This window comes from Aspergillus terreus, genomic scaffold, assembly GCF_000149615.1.
Source record: "Aspergillus terreus NIH2624 scaffold_2 genomic scaffold, whole genome shotgun sequence".
In the NCBI taxonomy this organism is placed as follows: domain Eukaryota; kingdom Fungi; phylum Ascomycota; class Eurotiomycetes; order Eurotiales; family Aspergillaceae; genus Aspergillus; species Aspergillus terreus.
In genome coordinates, this window is record NT_165925.1 from 573,186 (window position 1) to 591,769 (window position 18,584).

Sequence of the window (18,584 nt, forward strand, 5' to 3'; positions counted from 1 at the left end):
ATAGGATTATGGTTAGTTTCGGTTTCTACCGCTGGCATTCAATACATGATGGTTATGATTATCAGTATTATGTAAATGAAGGATCTATCTAGACGCTTGAAGTGAATGTCTGCTACATAGGAGATGTCTACTACTATAGACTTAAATTCAGAGATGGCTTATTCCAGAGCCTCAGGCTCCTGAATTGCTTCTTTGGGCCTAGCGTCTCCCTGCCTTGATATGTAGACCTCAGGACCTCATCCACAACTCAACTTGACAATCCTCCTTGATCAGTCCCTTGGTAGCTTCTATATGCTGTCCGTTACACGCATATCAGTGATTTTTTGTGAACGAGATCAAGTCACCAACTCAGCAAGCACTACAACGCCATTATTTGTTGCGCCAGGAACTAATCCAAGCGATCGCTATAGTCCACACTACTATGCCCAGTCCTTGTGGTATATTTGTTCTCTTCCAAAAGAGGAAAGGCAGTGTCCACAAGCTCCTGAAGGATAACGGTATCTGGATATCGTTGGATTCCTGCAACAACCTGGATCGTCGAACCCGTCTGTCAGCTTTCGAACTCCATCATTTCCAACGGAAATGTCCCTGGTGAGTGCGTGAATCCCTCCAGTAAGATAGATAGACCCTTCGCAAACACGAACAGGGTCTTGGACCCTGGATATTTCGATCGACGATCTGCAACCAGCGTTCATACGCTAACTGCACTAGGGTGTCGATTCGTCCCGTGTCTCAACCGGCCCCATGCGAGTGCATAAACAAGACCCTGAAGCTATCCTCTATTGTCTAACGGTCAGAATCTCCGTCGTCAGATTGGCCATACTAGGCAGGGTTCAAGACCCTGGCTCCATCTCAAGAACGAACTTCGTCGCACTAAACCGGGTTTCCACCATGATTAGGCTGATATTGGACAAGACCACACAATCTACGCTTGAGAGTCCTAATTTTGCAGTCCGATATAAGACAGCAATTGACCACCATGGCTGGATTTTCGCATCCGAACCACCCACAAAATGCGCTCCCTCAGCTATGCCGTTGTAGCTCTCGCTGCTGTGCAATCCGCCCTGGCAGCCAAGGATAGCTGGGACGTGCTGGCTGCAGAGGCTCTCCATAACCAGGTTGCCCACTACCACACCACAGCGATGAACAGCACATGCACACCGCAGACGGCGTCCGTTCGCAGAGAATGGTCCGATACCCATTGACTACCACCGCACCCCCTGATGCTAACAGTCATCCACTAGGGGCTCCCTCTCCAAGCCCGAGCGCAGAGAATATATCGACGCCGTGCTCTGTCTCGCGTCCCGACCCTCCCAGTCCGATCCTGCCATCGTGCCAGGCGCACGCAATCGTTACGATGACTTTGTTGCCGTCCACATTAACCAGACCCACTTCATCCACGGGACTGTACGTTCCCCTCTACTCAGCCCGGGCAAGCTCTAAGAAGACATAGGGAAACTTCCTAACATGGCACCGTTACTTTACCTGGGCATACGAGCAGGCCCTGCGTGATGAGTGCGGCTACGCCGGCGACCTGCCGTACTGGGCGTGGAATAAATACGCGGCCGACCCGCTCCATTCGCCGGTCTTCGACGGCTCGCCGTACAGCATGTCCGGGGACGGGACGTACATCCCTCACAACGGCACCGAAGCGGCGCCGGGTTTTGTCATTGCTGCGGGGCACGGTGGGGGGTGCGTCGAGATGGGGCCTTTCAAGAAGTGAGTGATCACCCATCTCTACCTGTGGTGGTCGGATATTTTGTAACCAGCCTAGTTGGACCGTGAACCTCGGCCCGGTCAATCCGACGCTGCAGGTCCCCGGGGTCGCGGCGCAGAACGGCTCCGGGCTGGAGTATAACCCGCGGTGTCTGCGACGCGATATTTCCGCCGACGCTGCGCGCTGGACCGCGACGCCGTATGTGCTCGATCTGATCGTGAACAAGACGACCATCACAACGTTCCAAGGCGACCTCCAGGGCGACTTTCCCAAGGGGTTATTCGGCGTCCACGCTGGGGGTCACTTTACCATTGGAGGAGACCCGGGTGGAGTGCGTTCTTTCTCTTTGCCCATTTTCAGAGACACAGCTAACGGGTGCAAAGGACTTCTTCGCCTCGCCAGGTGACCCGGTGTTTTTCCTGCACCATGCTGCCATCGACCGGCTGTACTGGACGTGGCAGAACCAGGCTCCGGCGTCGCGCAAGTACGTTGTTGACGGGCCGACCGTTATGGGCGATCTGTCATCCCGGAACACGACGTTGGACGATGTGGTGGATATTACTTTGGGGAAGCTGGCGAAGCCGAAGATGATTCGCGAGCTGGTGGATACGTTGTCTGGGCCGTTTTGTTATGTCTACGCTTAGGGTATGGATGCCTGGGCTATAGCGATGGACATGCGGTGGTAGACTTCGCTATCCCTGAGTGCTATATTTGAAGATGTTTGGATAGAAGAGAGTCGGCTGCATGGTCATCTTTAACGTGGAAGCGGAAGCGGAAGCGGGTGAGCGTCAACTAGAATAAGGAACAGTGGGAATCGACCCATGGAAAGGTTCCCAGTCAACCATGGTCATTCACCTTCTACAGTTTCCAGGACCATTCGTCCAGATTGCCTTCTCTGGGATCTCATGTTCTAAACCATAATTCTATTGCACATCGATTCACCAGGAATCTATATAACCACCTATACGACAGATAACCTAAGAATTATCCGCACACGACCAAGCCGCCGACCCACCCGTCTTCTTATAACTATCAATAATCGTAACAATCGAGCCATACGTCCCCCCAATCATGAGGAACGTCCCCGAAAGCACGACAAACGCACACCAGGCCACCATGGCCATCCACCACAGCGACTTGCGCGCCTTGCCCGAGCTCCAGTTGTCGTACAGCCACATGCCGGCCATGGGCTGGAAGCACATGGGGGTGCCGAGGAGGGCGCCGACGAGCGAGACGAGGTCGCTGAAGACGGGGATGGCGCTGGCGATGATGTAGGCGACGAGGGCGATGCCGAAGGTGCAGCCGATCCAGACGGCCCAGTGCGTGAGGGTGTTGGCGGTGAGGTGCCTGGAGCCCTGGAGGATGCGGACGAAGATGTATTTGGCTGAGATCTGTTGCGGTTGTCAGTGCCGAGGGACTTGTGGAAGGGGTTGGTGAGGGGGAGCTTACGTGGATGAAGAGCAGGGTGCTCACGAGCAAACCGGGCAGGGCAAAGGCGTAGCTGACGATTTTGAGGGTCGGGCCGGCGGAGCCCAGGGCAGGCGAGGAGACGTACGACCCGCAGAAGTAGTAGACGACGACGCCGATGACGATGTAGAAGGCGGTGACGACGGACTGGCAGAGCACGAGGGCGCGGCCGTAGTGGGCGGGGTCGCGCATTTCGGCGGCGATGGAGAAGAAGGCCGGGGTGCCGGCGTAGGCGAAGACGATGGTGGTGAGGGCGGTGATGGCGCTGTTGAAGTCGGGGCTGCCGACGATCTTGTAGTCGGAGACCCAGACGCCGTCTTGCGGGGCGGCGGAGGGGCGGTCTTGGACGCCGACGCCGATGGTCACGATCATGACTGGGGTTGTTAGATGGTTCTATCGAGGTATACGGTCTGTGGGGACGCACTAGCGGTGAGAATGCAGACCAGACCGACCCAGGCCAGCCAGGAGATGCGGCCGAGGGTCTGGATGCTCGACAGGATGAAGGTGACGATCATGGCGACGGCCACATAGACGGCGGTGCAGGTGGCATGGGAGGAGACGGCGTTGAGGGCGATTGAGATGCCCAGCATGCCGGAGCCGGCGACAAACGTCCACCCTGGGGACCTTAGTCAGTGATGTGTACGGAGTATAGAGCGGTGCACGGCGGGACACTCACAAAGGAGGAATGCAGCGCCGAGGACAATCCTGCCGGTACGGCCGAACAGCAGCGCACCCACGTCGTCGATGCCGTAGACGTCCCGATGGCGCAGCTTGAAGATGCCGATGATATAGTCGGACCAGGTGGTGATGCCGCCAATGACAATGAGACAGATGACGCCGGGGACGATCCCGAGGGCATCAAAGGCAACGGGAATGGAGAGCACGCCGAGACCGATTTGCGTCTTCATCATGAGCACGGAAGTTCCCAGCCAGCCGACCTGGACGCTGTCAGTATCCTCATTCTTCTCACTCCCAGCCACACCAAATGCGTACATTGCGATAGTTGGGGCCCTCGCCCGTTACTTCACCCCAGACGGCATCCTCAGTGACCTGGCCCACCCTGAGATCGGAGGGGGTGGGAGAGAGAGAGTCGTCTTGCTTCTTTTCGGCCATTGTGAGACATGTAGTGTGCTGTACTGTGCCAGGTGGAGGGATACACGGCACACGGATGCGGCGCCGAGTACTTATAAAGGCAGGCTTACCGGTTAGCCCCGGGCATCAGACCGGACCGGCTGGTCCTGGTGCAGAATTAGGTTCCCTCAGAGTTCTTGGGGCGTCCAGGTTCAGGGGTAACTAATCAGGTCGTTGGTTTATCTCGTCTTGCGCGGCGGGAGATAAGCCTTGGGCGGCCAGATAAGCCTTGCGGTCCGGTTGCCACCATCTCGGCGGGATTCCGTCTAGTCCGGAGTATAGAGTACCCAGCTCTTATCTTTTCTCTTCGTTTATGTACACTCTATCCCAGTATACCATCTATAACTACTCTTGTAGTTCCTATGATGTTGCTAATCCCCAGATCAGCAGCCGTCCATGCGACTAGAATCCGCCCCCGCAATCGGACCACCTTTTGGCCACGCTGGAACCACTTTTTAGCGTACCGTGTACCGCCCACGGCTATATTTTGTACGTAATTCCCTCAATCCTCGGTTATTGCCTGCGCTTCTATACGGGATCATTGGCTGACTGCGGTACTCGGTTCCACCGCATACGACCGTCATCCTTTGCCCCGTTGTCCCGTGTCCTTGTATCCCCAGACTCCACGTCTCGTCCAGTCTAGGTCGTCTATGGCATGGTGGGTGTTGATCAAGGGTTTGGCTGAACTTCGCCACCGGGGGAGGTCTCAGCCAGTCTTCCAGAAGAATACCCACCCGGGACTCTGCTTATCGGCAGCGGGTCATCTTAATTGCGCAGCCTGTCGACGGCCTTCTTCCGAATCAAACTTTTCAATTCCACTTTTCAAGCCCACGATCCGCTGACAGCGAGATAAATGAGTTGCTGACTTTGATAGAGTCCTCATTAGACTATCCGGTTGTTACCCGGCTGTGGACTAGAGACATCTCATCCTACCATTCCTACAGGATTCTTGTTTGACCGGAAAGGGTGACACAGGGAGAACCGGACCAGGTTGAAACGCGATCGTCGCAATCCACTCCACACACAAGACGACAGACGACCGAATGCCCCGGGAGGGTATATTGGCTGCAGATTAATTCCTTGGCTTGGGGGGAGTGAAGTGGCGGAAGAGGTTAGAAGCCTTCTATTATATCCCTCAACCACGACGGCAGCCTATTGTAGGGCATGTTTTGAAAAAGCAGACCCTGTATCCCCTTCTGTTCACCAAAGACAAGCCACGTCAATTTTCCCTTCATAAGTGCGGTCATTATTGTTCTTAGCGTCTATGAACTGTGTCTTGGACTTCCGCCTACATTAATTAGTCCTATCTAAGCTGCTACTCCACGCCGCCTAACGTAGCAGTGATTAGCCCTAATTGCCTCTCTCCATGCGCTGTGAGGTAATTAACCACCGAGGCGTCTCCACTGGCCGCAGCAAGCTTGTCACACGTTCTTCGCACAGATTACTTCAAAAGCCTCCTTATTGGCATTACCTTATTGCTTTACCCAACGATAGAACTCCAGGTGCAAGGGGAGATTTTAGTTTATCTGTGGAGACTCTAACAATCGCCGTACCCATTGCAACAGATATTCACCATATTTAGGTTCCAGTCGCCTAGCTTCCTTGCCCCAGATACAGGCCGTCTAGCGATACTCAAACACGAACAGGGACGATAAATATGGATATATATACCCTCTTTCGATCCGAGATCTGTCACAGGAGAGTTATATCAGCTCAGAAAAAAACCTATCGAAGATGCTCTATAGCCTCAGGGAGATGTACACCAAGCACAAAAACCTCATCTGGCCTCTGCCGCCCTTCAATTCATAGACACCTGGGCCATGCTACTAGAATTCTCACGAATCAACGCTGCCATCTTGCACAAAGTAGGATTGGCCTGTAGTTCGTGAAGGAAAACCGTGGCGTCGAAAGCAAGCTGGATCTGCTGGACGAGATACGCTCCCTGAAACTCACTGCGAATGAATTCAAAAAAATTGTCTCCGCCGGTGAATTTCACGGACGGCATAGCAAGGACTCCAGCCCAGACGTGGGCAAGCTTCTGCTCGGTTGTGGCAGCACACTCTTTGCCATTTCCCTGTATGTAAGGTTCCCACTCGGCGAGATATTTCCGAGTCAGCTCTGCGCGATTGACCTTGAAGTGCCGATTGAGGGGGAAGCGATCAATGATTCGGATGTGTGGCATAGCCTCCGGGTATGGCAGATGTGGCGACAGCGCGCTCTCAATCCCTTCCAGAACGTCGTCTAAACCCTCATGCGGGATGACATATGCAACCAGTATCTTGCCCATTTCTTTGATGGGAGAGTCGACTGCAAGTGCGACGGCATCCGCGAATCTACCGGTCCGCATGAGTGCGGCTTTCACCGCCGCTAATTCAATCCGCATCGTGAAAATCGTAACCTGATGGTCCTGCCGGCCAAGGTAGTAAACCAGCCCCGACAACGGGTCCCGTCGAACCAGGTCTCCCGTCCTATAAAAACGAGTGCGTTCATCCGAGCCCGGACGGATCTGGATGTCAGTAAACGAAGTCACGTTCTTCTCGCTGTTGAGGTACCCGCGAGATACCCCGGGCCCACCTATAAGGAGTTCTCCCACGTTGCCGTCGGAGACAGGTCGCATTGCATCGTCGACGATACAAGCAATCGTATCTCCGGTCGGGGTTCCAATGCTCACCGGCTCAGAGTGAGTGTCCTTTATGGACAGTTCGTGTGTAAAAGACCAACAGCATGTCTCAGTCGGGCCATAGGCATTGATTAATCGGCTTGGAGGGCCGCCGCTTTCGAGCAATCTCGCAACGGCCTTGGGGCTAGCAGCATCACCGCCGAAAAGAACCATCCGCAATGTCGAAAAAGCCTTTGGTCTGGTGATAGAGACCAGATTGAGCAAGGCAGTCACGATGATCATGACGGTGACCCCCTGCTTACGGAGGGCTGCTTCGAGGGTGCGCCCGTCGAAAGCATCCGCGTAGGGGAGAATAGCGATCCGCGCCCCCGCCATCAGCGGCGCCCAGATTTCCACGAGGGTATAGTCGAATGTGGTAGGGATATAGTGTGCCATGACGTCTGAGCTCTCCAGCGGGCTGGTGGGGACGTGGTGGATGATGTGGAGGAGGGAGAGCGCGGAGATCTGCACCCCTTTCGGCTCTCCCGTCGTGCCTGAGGTGAACAATATGTGGGTTCGGTGGTGGAGAGTGGTGGTGACTGGGATGGTGTCGCTCTGTCCATCCAATTGTGCTGAGGATGCGCCTGGACTCAGGTCACTCAGCAAGATGCAGGTAAACATCGGCAGGCGGGTCCTGTTTGGTGCGTCGACGATCACATATCTCGCCCCGACACCAGTCAGCTTGCATCTGATCTTCTCATCGCTTTCATCTGGATGGACAGGAACTATGGTCCCGCCAGCGTACACCACTGCTAACTGGGTGATAACGTTCCATGATCCAGGGCTGACCAAGACTCCCGTCGGTTCCTCCAAGGAGTATTCCTTCCTGCGTAATTGGACGGCCAGGGAGACTGCTCTAGTGTGAAGTTCCTCAAAAGTGATGATCGAGTCGATGTCGATAATAGCCGGAGACTTTGGCTGTCGACGGACGTTGTTGATGAATAGTTGCGCGATAGAGGCGTAGGCCTCAACACGCTGGTGGTAGAGGGAGTTAGGAGAGACGTTCCTCAAAAGACTCGTTTCCGATACCTCCTGAAGATCGTCGTGCTGAAGTTGGTGTTCGCCATTAAGGCTACACTGCGTGCTATTATCTGCCATCGTGCACTCAGTACTTGTCATATACGTCTTCTCTGCGGCTGCAATGATGAGGTGTACAGTCAATCTGCAGGTGTCCAAGATACTGCTGATGTACTGGTAAATTAGGACTGTAGCAGGGTCTTAAATTCATATAAAATCTAGTTAAGACCCTATTTCGACCCTTTTTCTACTGAAACTTCCGACCACTTCCGAATGTGCGGTCTGCAGACGAGGCGCGAGGGCTGACCGCTATGCCTATTTTGCATGGACGGTGAAGCCATTGCACTCTGTACAAGACGGCCTATATTGACAACATGAAAGTCAAAGTGCCGTGATATATGGGGGTACTTCGATATTAAATGGCAGGTAAGGATACATTACACACCGCTATTTCTATGTCGTGCTGACTGCATGATAAAAATGGTGAACTGCAGCATGGTGTTGTCTACCTGTCCCGATAGACGCCTCGTGGCTTGTATGTTTTGCCATGCTTCCAATCATTGGACAGCAAGGATGATTTGCGAGTCATGCTGTAGCGAGCTGATACACTTAAGCTCCTTCTCGTTCGACCTGGCGGCAGGACAGGAATGCCATCTCACCTTGGTGTCTCTCTGCTTAGAGTCCGATTCCTTTCGGACCTCTCAGGGCAGATTCACATCATCGACGTATTTTGTAGGAACGCCCCCATGGTTCGACTCGGATAGGATTGGAGTGGAATGTCCACGTGTTGAAGTTGAAGTTTCCGACATAGTCTCATTAGCGTGTGAACTATTAATGTCTAAATCTTTTAGTGTTGTTGACGACCCAACTGTGCTGGATATTGCCCGAAAGCTGGATAAGGACCCTGAACAGTAATCACAAAAAGCATCATACCTTCCTGTACAGAAGGAACTGAGTCCTTATTGCATAAACTCTCATGTCTCTAGATGAAGAAGTACAACCAACTCTCCTCTGAATCACAATAGATTACAAGCCCGGGTGATATCTAAAGTGGAATAGAGCCTTGAAAATATGTCTGCGCCAAGGCCTCATGGTTCTCCGGCTAGCCCGCATGGGGATACAGCTAAACAGGTCTGGACCATAGGCTGGCCCACCGTTCAGTCTACTCTGTAGTCCCGGGAGTAATTGAGGAGCAGTTCACTGTTGTATCCCCGGTCCTTCCCCGACAGAAGTTTGTTTGTTGGTTGTCTCGGCTGTTTGCCACTTACGCCAGGGCTATGACATATATTTCACATCACCGGATTCCAACCTAGATATAAAGACACCAGCAGTGATTGATTACAGCTTTTCTTACCATCATCATTACCACTTATATTAGGAGCACAATGGCTGATTTACCCGAATTTTCTCGCAAAGAGCCGTCCACAGGTAAAGCCCCTCGCTATAGGCCTTGTAACTTTCACTGACGCCCACGGTATTGACAACAGGCACTCTTTTACAACAATCAAGGGAGAGGTCAGATAATATCAAAGAGAATCTTTCGAATCCATCTACCGAACCAACAGCCGGTGTTAGCAACGATCAGGGACGGGCTCCAGTACAGCAAGATCTAGGAAAAGGTAGTGTACAGCGTGCGCAAGTTGATGGAGGGGGCTCCGCGAGAACGTAAGTCCATCCCCTCTCCTTCAATTCTGGTTGGTCATATATATATACATGCTAACACTGTAATGGGTCTGTTCAGAGTGGATCATATCGGGAATTGGAGTGGTGTAAGTTAAGCCTGAACTTATCACCCTGTGCATAAAAGTAAATATACTACAATCGACGTGGAATGTAGTCTAGGAGAATAAGCAATGCAATTTTTTAAAGTATTAGAGAAGTGAATATAGTTATAATAGCACCTAACTATAGGCGAATATCAATAGGGCTGAACTATGTTTTGCGCACCTCCAGCGCTTGCTCCTCCCGTTCGAGCTGTGACTGGAATGTTAATTGCATGTTGAGTACGACATATTTCCCAGGATCCTCTGTTGTCTGTTATCAAAATAAACAGACGTGCAACGTCACGGACTTTTATAGTGAGGCGCTAGAGCAGAGTAGGTCCTGAGTATAGCAAGGTTGATTCTTAACAGTAGAGGATCGGATAAATGCACATTACAGAGTACAAGCATGCTACCATTGAGTGTAGCTAACTATGCCCGAGTTATAGTATCTGAAGCATCCCTTATCATCCGAATGGAGAGGTAATTGGGTTATCACCTGAGTCGTAAGGTGGCCCTGCTGCAGAAAAGCCTCCGCTAGATAACGCAGATTGAATCATGAAATAATCACGCCGTTCAAGCCTGACGTCTATTACCGAGGTGGCCGACGTGGTGGGACGTACGACCCCGTTCGCGTCAATGTTATGTGTTCAGAAACACGTCACATTGGATGTTCGCGTCGCCTCCTTCTCAATATCCAGCACTGGGAGATTGACGAAAGTACTACGAAATGGAAGTCCTCCAGGTACCAGAGGACGTGAATACGGTATATCCATTGCTTTCTGTGCTCCTGGAGAGAAGCTGTCCTAGCAAAACCTTCGCCCTCCAGTGATTCTGCTAATGGATACTGACGTCATGTCTCGCACACAACAAGAACCGCCAAAACCTATACCAACAACAGCAACCAAGGGCGACCTTGACTCAGACCTTCGACAATTCTTTTCTGAGAGACCGTCACTATGCTTGGGTGGAAGCGACCTGTTCAAGGAGAGACGACAACACTCCGAAATCTTTAGCTTGGCCGCGCATCCGCCGTCGAAGCGAGCCAGCATCGGGCACAGTGAATATACAGCAATCCAAGGACCCTACGGATCCATTCCACTACGCATCCTTTCTCCATCGAGGACCGACGGAAAAAGCACGAATGGACTATATCCAGCGCTGCTCTACGTCCATGGGGGGGGATACTCGGTCGGTTGCGCGGACGAGTTTGAGAACGGTTGCCGTGTCTTGGCAGAGAAAGCCGGGATGCAGGTGTACATTATAGACTATCGGCTCGCTCCGGAGTGAAAATACCCAACTCAACTCAACGAATGCGAGTGTGTCCTGCGGTGGCTGCGAGGCGAAGACGGCAAGGCACGCTCTGTCGACCCTAGTCGGATTTTCGCAGCCGGAGACAGTGCAGGCGGTAACATGATCGCCAGCCTCTCGCTCAGATTACTCGACGAAGGAAAATGCCCGTTTAATGGCTTGTTTCTTCTATACTCAGAGCCGGAACTTCCGTTTAATACCCCTGCCGCGGAGGAAAACAACTCCGGTCCCTACCTGCAATGTGCGTATTCTCCCATCGGAACTGGAAAAGAGGCCAGCCTAACAATGGAAGGTAATGGGATCCTCCGCTTCGCAGCAAACTACGTTCCGCTTGGGGTGCCCCTCACCTCGAGATACATCTCTCCTGGCCAGCAGCCCGTCGACTCGCTCCGCGGAATGCCCCCCGTGGCCGTGTACACCTGTGGGCTTGACTGCCTCGGGGACGTCGGGACTCGATTTGCGCAGTCTCTAAGAAATGCTGGAAACTGTGTCATTTGGCGACATTACGACGATCTCTGCCATGGGTTTCTGCAACTGGCTCCCTGGAGCGGAGCCGCTATGACTGCGCTTGAAGAGGTTGCCGAGGACATCTCGACATTAGCCGAATCAGAAGGGCCTAATTCAGAGGCAGATTGATACTTGTTGAAACGGCTGGAGCGTGTTGCAATATGAATTCCTACGATGTTAGGTAGATATGCGTATGGAGCTTACATCCGCCTCGATAATCCACAACAACCAGGCCAAGCCCTCTCGCCGCATGTTTCAAAACAGGAAGTGCGTGAGAGGATAAGAATACTTTGATACTCGGGATATATACTGCTAGACGATAAGTGGCCGCTTTTAGACTTCGAAAAACTTTCTGCTTTCACTAGCGGTGGGTTCGGCGTGAACAATTGAGCCTGCGGACCACTAGCCAGACCATGGGTTGGACAGATCTTCGCTTCAGTGCATTGGTATATTATATACGTTCAAAGCAGGACTATTTCTTATCCTCGGGCCCCAACGCTGTCTTCCCCGCCTGTTCCACATTCTCCCTCTTCTCCCGAGCTGATTTGGCTGGGTCATTGTACACGTATTCTGTCGTGGTGGACGGTTCCTCGCCTTCGTGCTTTTCGCTCGCGGGACCGCGTTGGCTTGAGATTGGAGACTGAACGGACTTCGTGTCTGGCGTATCATCATGACGCGACTCCTTGCCTCGCGACATGTTAATAGCCTGCGATTCTGGGTTGCTCGAGCGCGGATTTGTGACGTTGGACGATTGACCCGGGGCCGCCCCTTTAGTGGCAAGGTATCGCACGCCAGATCCTAGAGGTATTAGCGAGAGCCTCTATTAATTTAGGATGTGATTACCGTATGGGAAACGGGGCCTCAATTGCCTAAGGAGATAAGACATGGTGGATACTGTGGGTGATGCTATTCTTTTTTTGCTCGGATAATGTTGAAATGCTGTGTGTAGCGAGTCGTCTAGCACGTTCATATATGCGGCGATATGGTCGTTGGCTGGGTGATTTCATTCAGTCGTCACTGCCCCCATGCGAGCTACCCGCATTTCCGTGGATTGCCAGCGGCCCCCTCCTTGGTTCTTGTTTACGGAGTATAGGCTCTAAAACACTTAGGTATAGCAGGTGGATATGCACACTGCGACAAACATCACTTTGCCGTCGAGCTGATATTGTGGACCCTGGTCGGGCGAATTATGAGCTTCGTTGCCTTGCTAGCCACGGGCAGGAAGTGGTCTATAACGGGATCCATGAGATCGATGACGAATGGTGACGAGCATGTACCAACAGGTCTTTGACTACTAGATAGACTAGGAACATGATATATAGCCGTGCTACGCAAACCTGTACGCAATGATAAGGTTATTACTGGTAGATCCGCAGTCCGCTACATTGATGACAGAATAGTCCAGGGTGAACATAAAGGCTGCCATTCCTCTGAGCCATGTCCGACCAAACAAACAAAAATCACATTAGCAACAAGTATTCTACTCATCCTAAGATAATGTGGCTAGTTCAAACGAATTTGAAACGTTATGTTTAGCTAAAGCAGCTGTGGCACCCTGACGAAACCTGTCAAACCTGATATGGACCATATAGCGCCCCATGAGTGTGTTCGCACTTTTGGTGGCCTAGCGGTCATTTCGATTGACAAAATAAAACCCCCTATTCTATTTGACAGACTTGGAATCCGCCATCTATGGGGATGGTTTCTCGGTAATATGACGGCGTTAGTTCCATATCAGCAATGATATTCACAGGGACCAATAATCAGCCCCTTGATCTTGCGCGGCCAACATCCCAAGATACCATAGTGCCAGCAAAACGGTCAGCTGAGGTTGCTGAACCGTGCCACGAGTCGCAAATGGTATGGGCGCGGCAAGCTCGAGGTTGCCTTGGTAATCCAGCCGCCGAATTGCGACCAACTCACGGTCTGTGAGGATGAACCCATACCTGGTCTGGTGCTGCTTCATGTAGTAGTTCACCTGGGCCAGTACCTGCTTGTACCTGGTACGATTCGCTGTAGCATTGTCCGTACCAGCGCTAGTCCATTTCCAGGACGGTTTGTAATCCCCAGGCGCCCGATTGGGACTTGTACCCGATGCAACTGTGGGATCAAAGTAAGCGGTGTCGGGTGTGTACTGGTGGATTTTCTTTGCAAAACCTCCTGAGCCGTACACAATAGCCGTGGTCCCACCGTCTTGTCCAGTGGCAGCTAGGTGACCGAACCCAGCCCGAAGGGCGCGCCGAACCCTGGGGGTTATGTATTCGTTCAGCTTCTCCTTTAGAGCATCCTCAGTTGGCACTGGACGAGGAGGAGAAGCTGGAATTGGGTCTGCAGCTAGCTGGGTCTGGTTCAGAACAGTCCGGTAGTCCTGCATGATCGTGTTTAGGTTGAATGCTTGCCATACTGCGGTGCTGTGGATATCGCTGGCCCTGTAACATCTGTTCGTAGTGTTACGGCCCGGACGCGCTGGAGGGTTTGTGGGGATCGCAGGAGGTGCAGTCTGCAAGTACGACAGGAGAGATATTTGGTTAGCCATCTCGATCAAGCGGAAGTCTGATTCCTGTCCCAGCGGGTGTACTCTACATGACAGAATCTGAGCAAGCTACGACATATATACTCCTAAATATCACGCCTCCAATTCACTGTTCTTGAGTTTCCCTTCACTAGTGAAACCAACATGCGATCCAGCATTTCGCATGGTCCTACTTGTAGCTCCCCTTTGTTTTCTTGAGCACTCTGTCACCTGACCAAGCCCATAATCGTGGCGGTCTCGTCATAATTTCTCACATCCATCGAGGATCCTCAAACGCTCATCAGCATAAGAAAGATGCATTTTGAGAACGTCATGCCAACCGAGATACGCTTCGAGGACGAGCTCTATTCATCAGAGTATTCCCACCTCTTTCTTGTGATTGTTCGGGATGTCACCTGTGTCATGAAGGTGGTAAGTGAAATCCATCAGAAACCGGTATAACATGGCACCTTAGCTGACGCAACTAGCATCATGGAAGGGGTCCCCGAGAATTTTATGAGCCCGACGACCGAGAACTTGACATTCATGTTTGTGAGAGCTCAGCCTATCGCCGGTTGAAGAGTCATGGGCTATGTGACAAAGGACTTGTGCCCAAATACTTTGGCTCTATGAGAAAATTCGACCCCAGCCTCTGCGAGCCGCACTTGGATGCGTTCCTGGATGATGAATATCTGCCCAGCGCCATCTTCATCGAGTACATCCCGGGAATGGAAATGCTCGACATCGAGACCTGCACGGAACCTCGCTTCAATAATATTATCCAGGGCATCAAGGAAATACACAAGGCTCTAGTGGAGCATGGAGACCCCAAACCGAGGAACATTATGGTCTTCAAGGATGATCCAGAAAGAGTAGTGTGGATAGACTTCGACAGAGCCGATACATTCGATGAGGACAGAATCACCGAGAGACAAAAACAAAGACTCGATGAAGAAGAGCAGATGGTTTCTGAGTTGGTCGATTGCCTGGTGAGTGCTGCTTATAATTCCATTCTGTTCTACACTCCTGTTGCTCTTCGCACTAATCAAAAATAGCGAGCCGACTCTAAGAAGGGGAAACTGGACGAAGCGTACTTGTTCTACTGTTCTTGAGCTGGCCGTGATACAGGAAGGGCATTTGATGGCGTCATTGGACTAGAGGAATCATTGCAGGAGGAAAATCGGGTTGGCGTTATTTTTGAGCAAGAATGAATAGTTGGAATCTGAGAGACTCTATAGGGCTGATATTGCCGGCTGGATCGAGTAGGCGGTAGGAACAAGCATATCAGGTCCCTCCCCCGCCAGATCCACTATATCTTCATCTCTCACACACTCTCTCCTCTACCAACATCACAATGGCCACTATCCAGATCCTCGACGGCGGCCTAGGGACCTCCCTACAAGATCAGTATGGCGTGGAGTTCTCCAGCACCACCACCCCTCTCTGGTCCTCTCACCTCCTAGTCTCCGATCCCGGCACGCTGCAATCCTGCCAACACGATTTTGGCGTCGCCGGCGTGGACGTGCTCCTGACCGCCACCTACCAGGTGTCCATCGAGGGATTTGCGCGGACAAAAACCGCCGACTTCCCAAACGGCATCCCCAAGACCGCCATTGCCCCCTACCTGCAGACGGCCGTGACCGTCGCAGAGCAAGCCAAGGCCCGCGACAGCGCCAAGATCGCGCTGAGTCTGGGTCCGTACGGCGCGTGCATGATCCCCGGTCAGGAGTACAGCGGGGAGTACGATGCTGAGCATGACAGCGAGGAGGCGCTGTTCCGCTGGCATCTGGAGCGGCTGCGGCTGTTTCAGGACGCGGAGGGCGATCTGATCAGCCGCGTGCAGTATGTGGCGTTTGAGACGCTGCCACGGTTGGATGAGGTGCGCGCGGTGCGGAGGGCTATTCGTGCGGCCGGCATTGCTGTCCCGTTCTGGGTTTCGTGTGTCTTTCCGCGGGAGGATGATCTTCTACCGGATGGGAGTTCTATCGAACAGGTGGTTGATGCGGCTCTAGCGCCTATGAGTGATGGAGGGGTTCCCTGGGGGATTGGGGCGAATTGTACGAAGATTCATAAGCTACCCGGTTTGGTGGGCAAGCTGGGTGAATATGTCGCCAAGCGCGTTGCGTCGGGGCAGATCTCTACAGTTCCCAGTCTGGTCTTGTACCCTGATGGCACCAATGGGGAAGTGTACAACACGACGACGCAACAGTGGGAGAAGCCGGATGGACAGGAAAGTGCTGGGAGAGACACGGTATGGCATTTTTCCCCTCCGGATGGCAATATGCTGACCGTACAGCGTTCCTGGGAAACCCAACTCGCGCAGGTCGTCAAGGACGCTCGTGAAACAGGGCCCTTCAGCTCCTTTTTGGTGGGAGGGTGCTGCAAAGCATCGCATCACGACATCAAGAAACTTCGACAACAGTTCGCCACTGAATGAACTCCAGGCGTATGGGTAAAGCAATAGCTGCAAACTCTAATCGAATTATATCCAATATGGGTATCACCATCTAGTACATCTATATACAATGCCAGTCTCAGGCCAGCCAGTCTATCACTCTTCTCCACCAAGGACCCCCTCTGATCGTCTTTACGACCACTTCTCCCTCCTGGAGACGGCCAGACCACAAGTCGATTTCAGTCGAGCGAAGGAACTGGTCCAGAATCAGCAATAGCACATAAGAGGCAAACGCATGGATGCTCACCTTTGTACGTTTAAACAGCTTCCATCCAATGATGGGAACTATGAAAATGGGAATGCCGATGTACGAGGCAACAAAGTCCGAGGTATTCCAGTTGCCTTTCAAGAACACGGGGAATCCAGCGACGAGCGTGATAATGGTGGACCCGACGAATCCAACCCACGCCGTGTACGGCTGGAACGGTCCCTTCCAGGGAAGCGAGTCTCGACTGATGCCCTGCGCCTTGAGCGCAGAGTGGAAGCGAATGTAGCAAAACGACAGCGTGGCCCAGGCGATGAGCCCAGCAACAGTGCTAAGATTCAACAGCCAGCTGAATGCCTGTGCGGCACCACCGGAACCGAGACCTGTACATCCATGTTAGTCGTGCATTTGCATCAGACAAAAACGTCCAACTTACTCAGATATGCAAGTGGTCCAAAGAGCCACGAAGCGATGACAGCCACATACGGCACACCCTTCTTGTTGACCCGGCCGAAGATCTGAGGCAGCTGATGATCGGTCGTCATGGCTACGATCATGCGCGAGCCGACCCAGCAGTAGGAGTTGCCAGCGGACCAGGCGGAGATCAGGATACAAGCGTTCACAATCGACGGAAGGGCGTTGATGCCGGCTTCCCGGATCGCAATGACGAATGGCGAGCTGTTTGCGTTTCCGGAGCCAGAGACAAGATCCTTGTTCCTCGGGTCAACAATCAGGCCGATCAGGAATGCGCCGAGGATGTAGAAGAAGGCAATCCGGTAGGTCACCCGGCGCGCGGCCTTGGGAATCGCGTTGTGGGGGTCCATCGACTCGGCCGCCGTGATGACGACTGTCTCAACGCCGATGAAACTGAACGAGGCGTTGACGAAGGCGGAAAGAAACCCGAGAAAGTGGCCGGTGGTACCTGTGATACCGTTGTAGTTCGTCCAGGGCCCTGGATTATGCCAGTAGCGGAAACCGATGGTCTCGTGGTTCGGGCCCCCGCCGGCAGTGATGACAATCGACACAAAGACCAAGCCCACGAAGCAGAGCACTTTGATCGAGCCGGCGACGACCTCTGTTTCGCCGTAGAACCGCACATTCATCAGGTTGATAGCCAGGATCAGCACCAGCCCCACCGTGATGACCACCGCCGGCGTTATGTCCGTCCAGTAGGACACGATGACGGCTGCGGCAGACACCTCTGACGCGATGGCAATGGTGTAGCAGTAGCCGTACGAGATCGCCAGCGAAAAGCCAAAGGCCGGGTCAATGAAGCGAGTTGCCCAATGCGGGAATGAACCTGCTGTCGGCAACAACGTCGCCAACTCGCCGATGCTCTGCATCACACACCACAGGACCAAGCCCACGACACCATATGCGAGCAACAGGCCAGCCGGACCGGCCTTCGCATACGCAGCACCGGTTCCCACGAACAGACCGGTTCCAATACCACCACAGAACCCGATCATTCGCACCTGGTAGTTCCGCAGCCGCCGCTGCGTCCCTCCACGACCACCGACGTTGAGCTGCATCTCACCCTTGAGCGAGGGCGCATCCTCGCCGTCCCAGTTGGGCGCGGGCTTCTGCTGCTGGATAGCATCATCGGAGTCCAGCTGGGGCGCGGATTTCTCCTGCGCCGGAGACGTCGTGGCGACCATGCTGAGTCTGGAGCCTGGGGAGAATTCCACCGCAGGGCGTGCAAGTCCCGTGTAGGAAGGATGGTTTTATGTAAAAGTTTTCCCCGGGACTGACGGTCCCATGTCAGTCATGCGTGGCGGGGGGTGGAATTTTTCCCATGAAATTTTCCGACCTCTTGGATCGCGACATCGGGCCCAGGCCTCGC

At 53.1% G+C, this 18,584-nt stretch overlaps 10 protein-coding genes across 10 annotated transcripts; 5 read left to right on the forward strand and 5 right to left on the reverse strand.

Moving 5' to 3' along the window:
* Positions 1-1,013: 1,013 nt before the first annotated feature.
* On the forward strand, positions 1,014-2,361 carry ATEG_01191 (tyrosinase family protein; the record flags this gene model as incomplete). Its single annotated transcript, XM_001208556.1, has 5 exons — positions 1,014-1,189; positions 1,245-1,407; positions 1,454-1,719; positions 1,775-2,048; positions 2,101-2,361. The coding sequence occupies 5 exons, from the start codon at positions 1,014-1,016 to the stop codon at positions 2,359-2,361; spliced, it is 1,140 nt and encodes a 379-aa protein (XP_001208556.1).
* A 333-nt stretch (positions 2,362-2,694) lies between these two features.
* On the reverse strand, positions 2,695-4,297 carry ATEG_01192 (putative amino acid transporter (Mtr); the record flags this gene model as incomplete). Its single annotated transcript, XM_001208557.1, has 5 exons — positions 2,695-3,108; positions 3,167-3,577; positions 3,637-3,800; positions 3,861-4,122; positions 4,178-4,297. 5 exons carry the CDS (start codon positions 4,295-4,297, stop codon positions 2,695-2,697), a joined length of 1,371 nt encoding a protein of 456 aa, XP_001208557.1.
* Positions 4,298-6,113: 1,816 nt separating this feature from the next.
* Positions 6,114-8,072, reverse strand: ATEG_01193 (uncharacterized protein; the record flags this gene model as incomplete). Its single annotated transcript, XM_001208558.1, has 1 exon — positions 6,114-8,072. One exon carries the CDS (start codon positions 8,070-8,072, stop codon positions 6,114-6,116), a length of 1,959 nt encoding a protein of 652 aa, XP_001208558.1.
* A 1,304-nt stretch (positions 8,073-9,376) lies between these two features.
* On the forward strand, positions 9,377-9,971 carry ATEG_01194 (uncharacterized protein; the record flags this gene model as incomplete). The annotated part of the gene is made up of 4 exons (XM_001208559.1): positions 9,377-9,419; positions 9,479-9,656; positions 9,733-9,760; positions 9,903-9,971. 4 exons carry the CDS (start codon positions 9,377-9,379, stop codon positions 9,969-9,971), a joined length of 318 nt encoding a protein of 105 aa, XP_001208559.1.
* Positions 9,972-10,606: 635 nt separating this feature from the next.
* On the forward strand, positions 10,607-11,041 carry ATEG_01195 (alpha/beta hydrolase; the record flags this gene model as incomplete). The annotated part of the gene is made up of 1 exon (XM_001208560.1): positions 10,607-11,041. The coding sequence occupies one exon, from the start codon at positions 10,607-10,609 to the stop codon at positions 11,039-11,041; it is 435 nt and encodes a 144-aa protein (XP_001208560.1).
* A 1,000-nt stretch (positions 11,042-12,041) lies between these two features.
* On the reverse strand, positions 12,042-12,455 carry ATEG_01196 (uncharacterized protein; the record flags this gene model as incomplete). Its single annotated transcript, XM_001208561.1, has 2 exons — positions 12,042-12,367; positions 12,413-12,455. The coding sequence occupies 2 exons, from the start codon at positions 12,453-12,455 to the stop codon at positions 12,042-12,044; spliced, it is 369 nt and encodes a 122-aa protein (XP_001208561.1).
* Positions 12,456-13,316: 861 nt separating this feature from the next.
* On the reverse strand, positions 13,317-14,105 carry ATEG_01197 (uncharacterized protein; the record flags this gene model as incomplete). Its single annotated transcript, XM_001208562.1, has 1 exon — positions 13,317-14,105. One exon carries the CDS (start codon positions 14,103-14,105, stop codon positions 13,317-13,319), a length of 789 nt encoding a protein of 262 aa, XP_001208562.1.
* Positions 14,106-14,396: 291 nt separating this feature from the next.
* On the forward strand, positions 14,397-15,193 carry ATEG_01198 (uncharacterized protein; the record flags this gene model as incomplete). Its single annotated transcript, XM_001208563.1, has 3 exons — positions 14,397-14,513; positions 14,570-15,070; positions 15,137-15,193. 3 exons carry the CDS (start codon positions 14,397-14,399, stop codon positions 15,191-15,193), a joined length of 675 nt encoding a protein of 224 aa, XP_001208563.1.
* A 242-nt stretch (positions 15,194-15,435) lies between these two features.
* Positions 15,436-16,518, forward strand: ATEG_01199 (homocysteine S-methyltransferase family protein; the record flags this gene model as incomplete). The annotated part of the gene is made up of 2 exons (XM_001208564.1): positions 15,436-16,332; positions 16,378-16,518. 2 exons carry the CDS (start codon positions 15,436-15,438, stop codon positions 16,516-16,518), a joined length of 1,038 nt encoding a protein of 345 aa, XP_001208564.1.
* Positions 16,519-16,588: 70 nt separating this feature from the next.
* Positions 16,589-18,399, reverse strand: ATEG_01200 (putative amino acid permease; the record flags this gene model as incomplete). Its single annotated transcript, XM_001208565.1, has 3 exons — positions 16,589-16,597; positions 16,784-17,124; positions 17,178-18,399. 3 exons carry the CDS (start codon positions 18,397-18,399, stop codon positions 16,589-16,591), a joined length of 1,572 nt encoding a protein of 523 aa, XP_001208565.1.
* Positions 18,400-18,584: the final 185 nt, after the last annotated feature.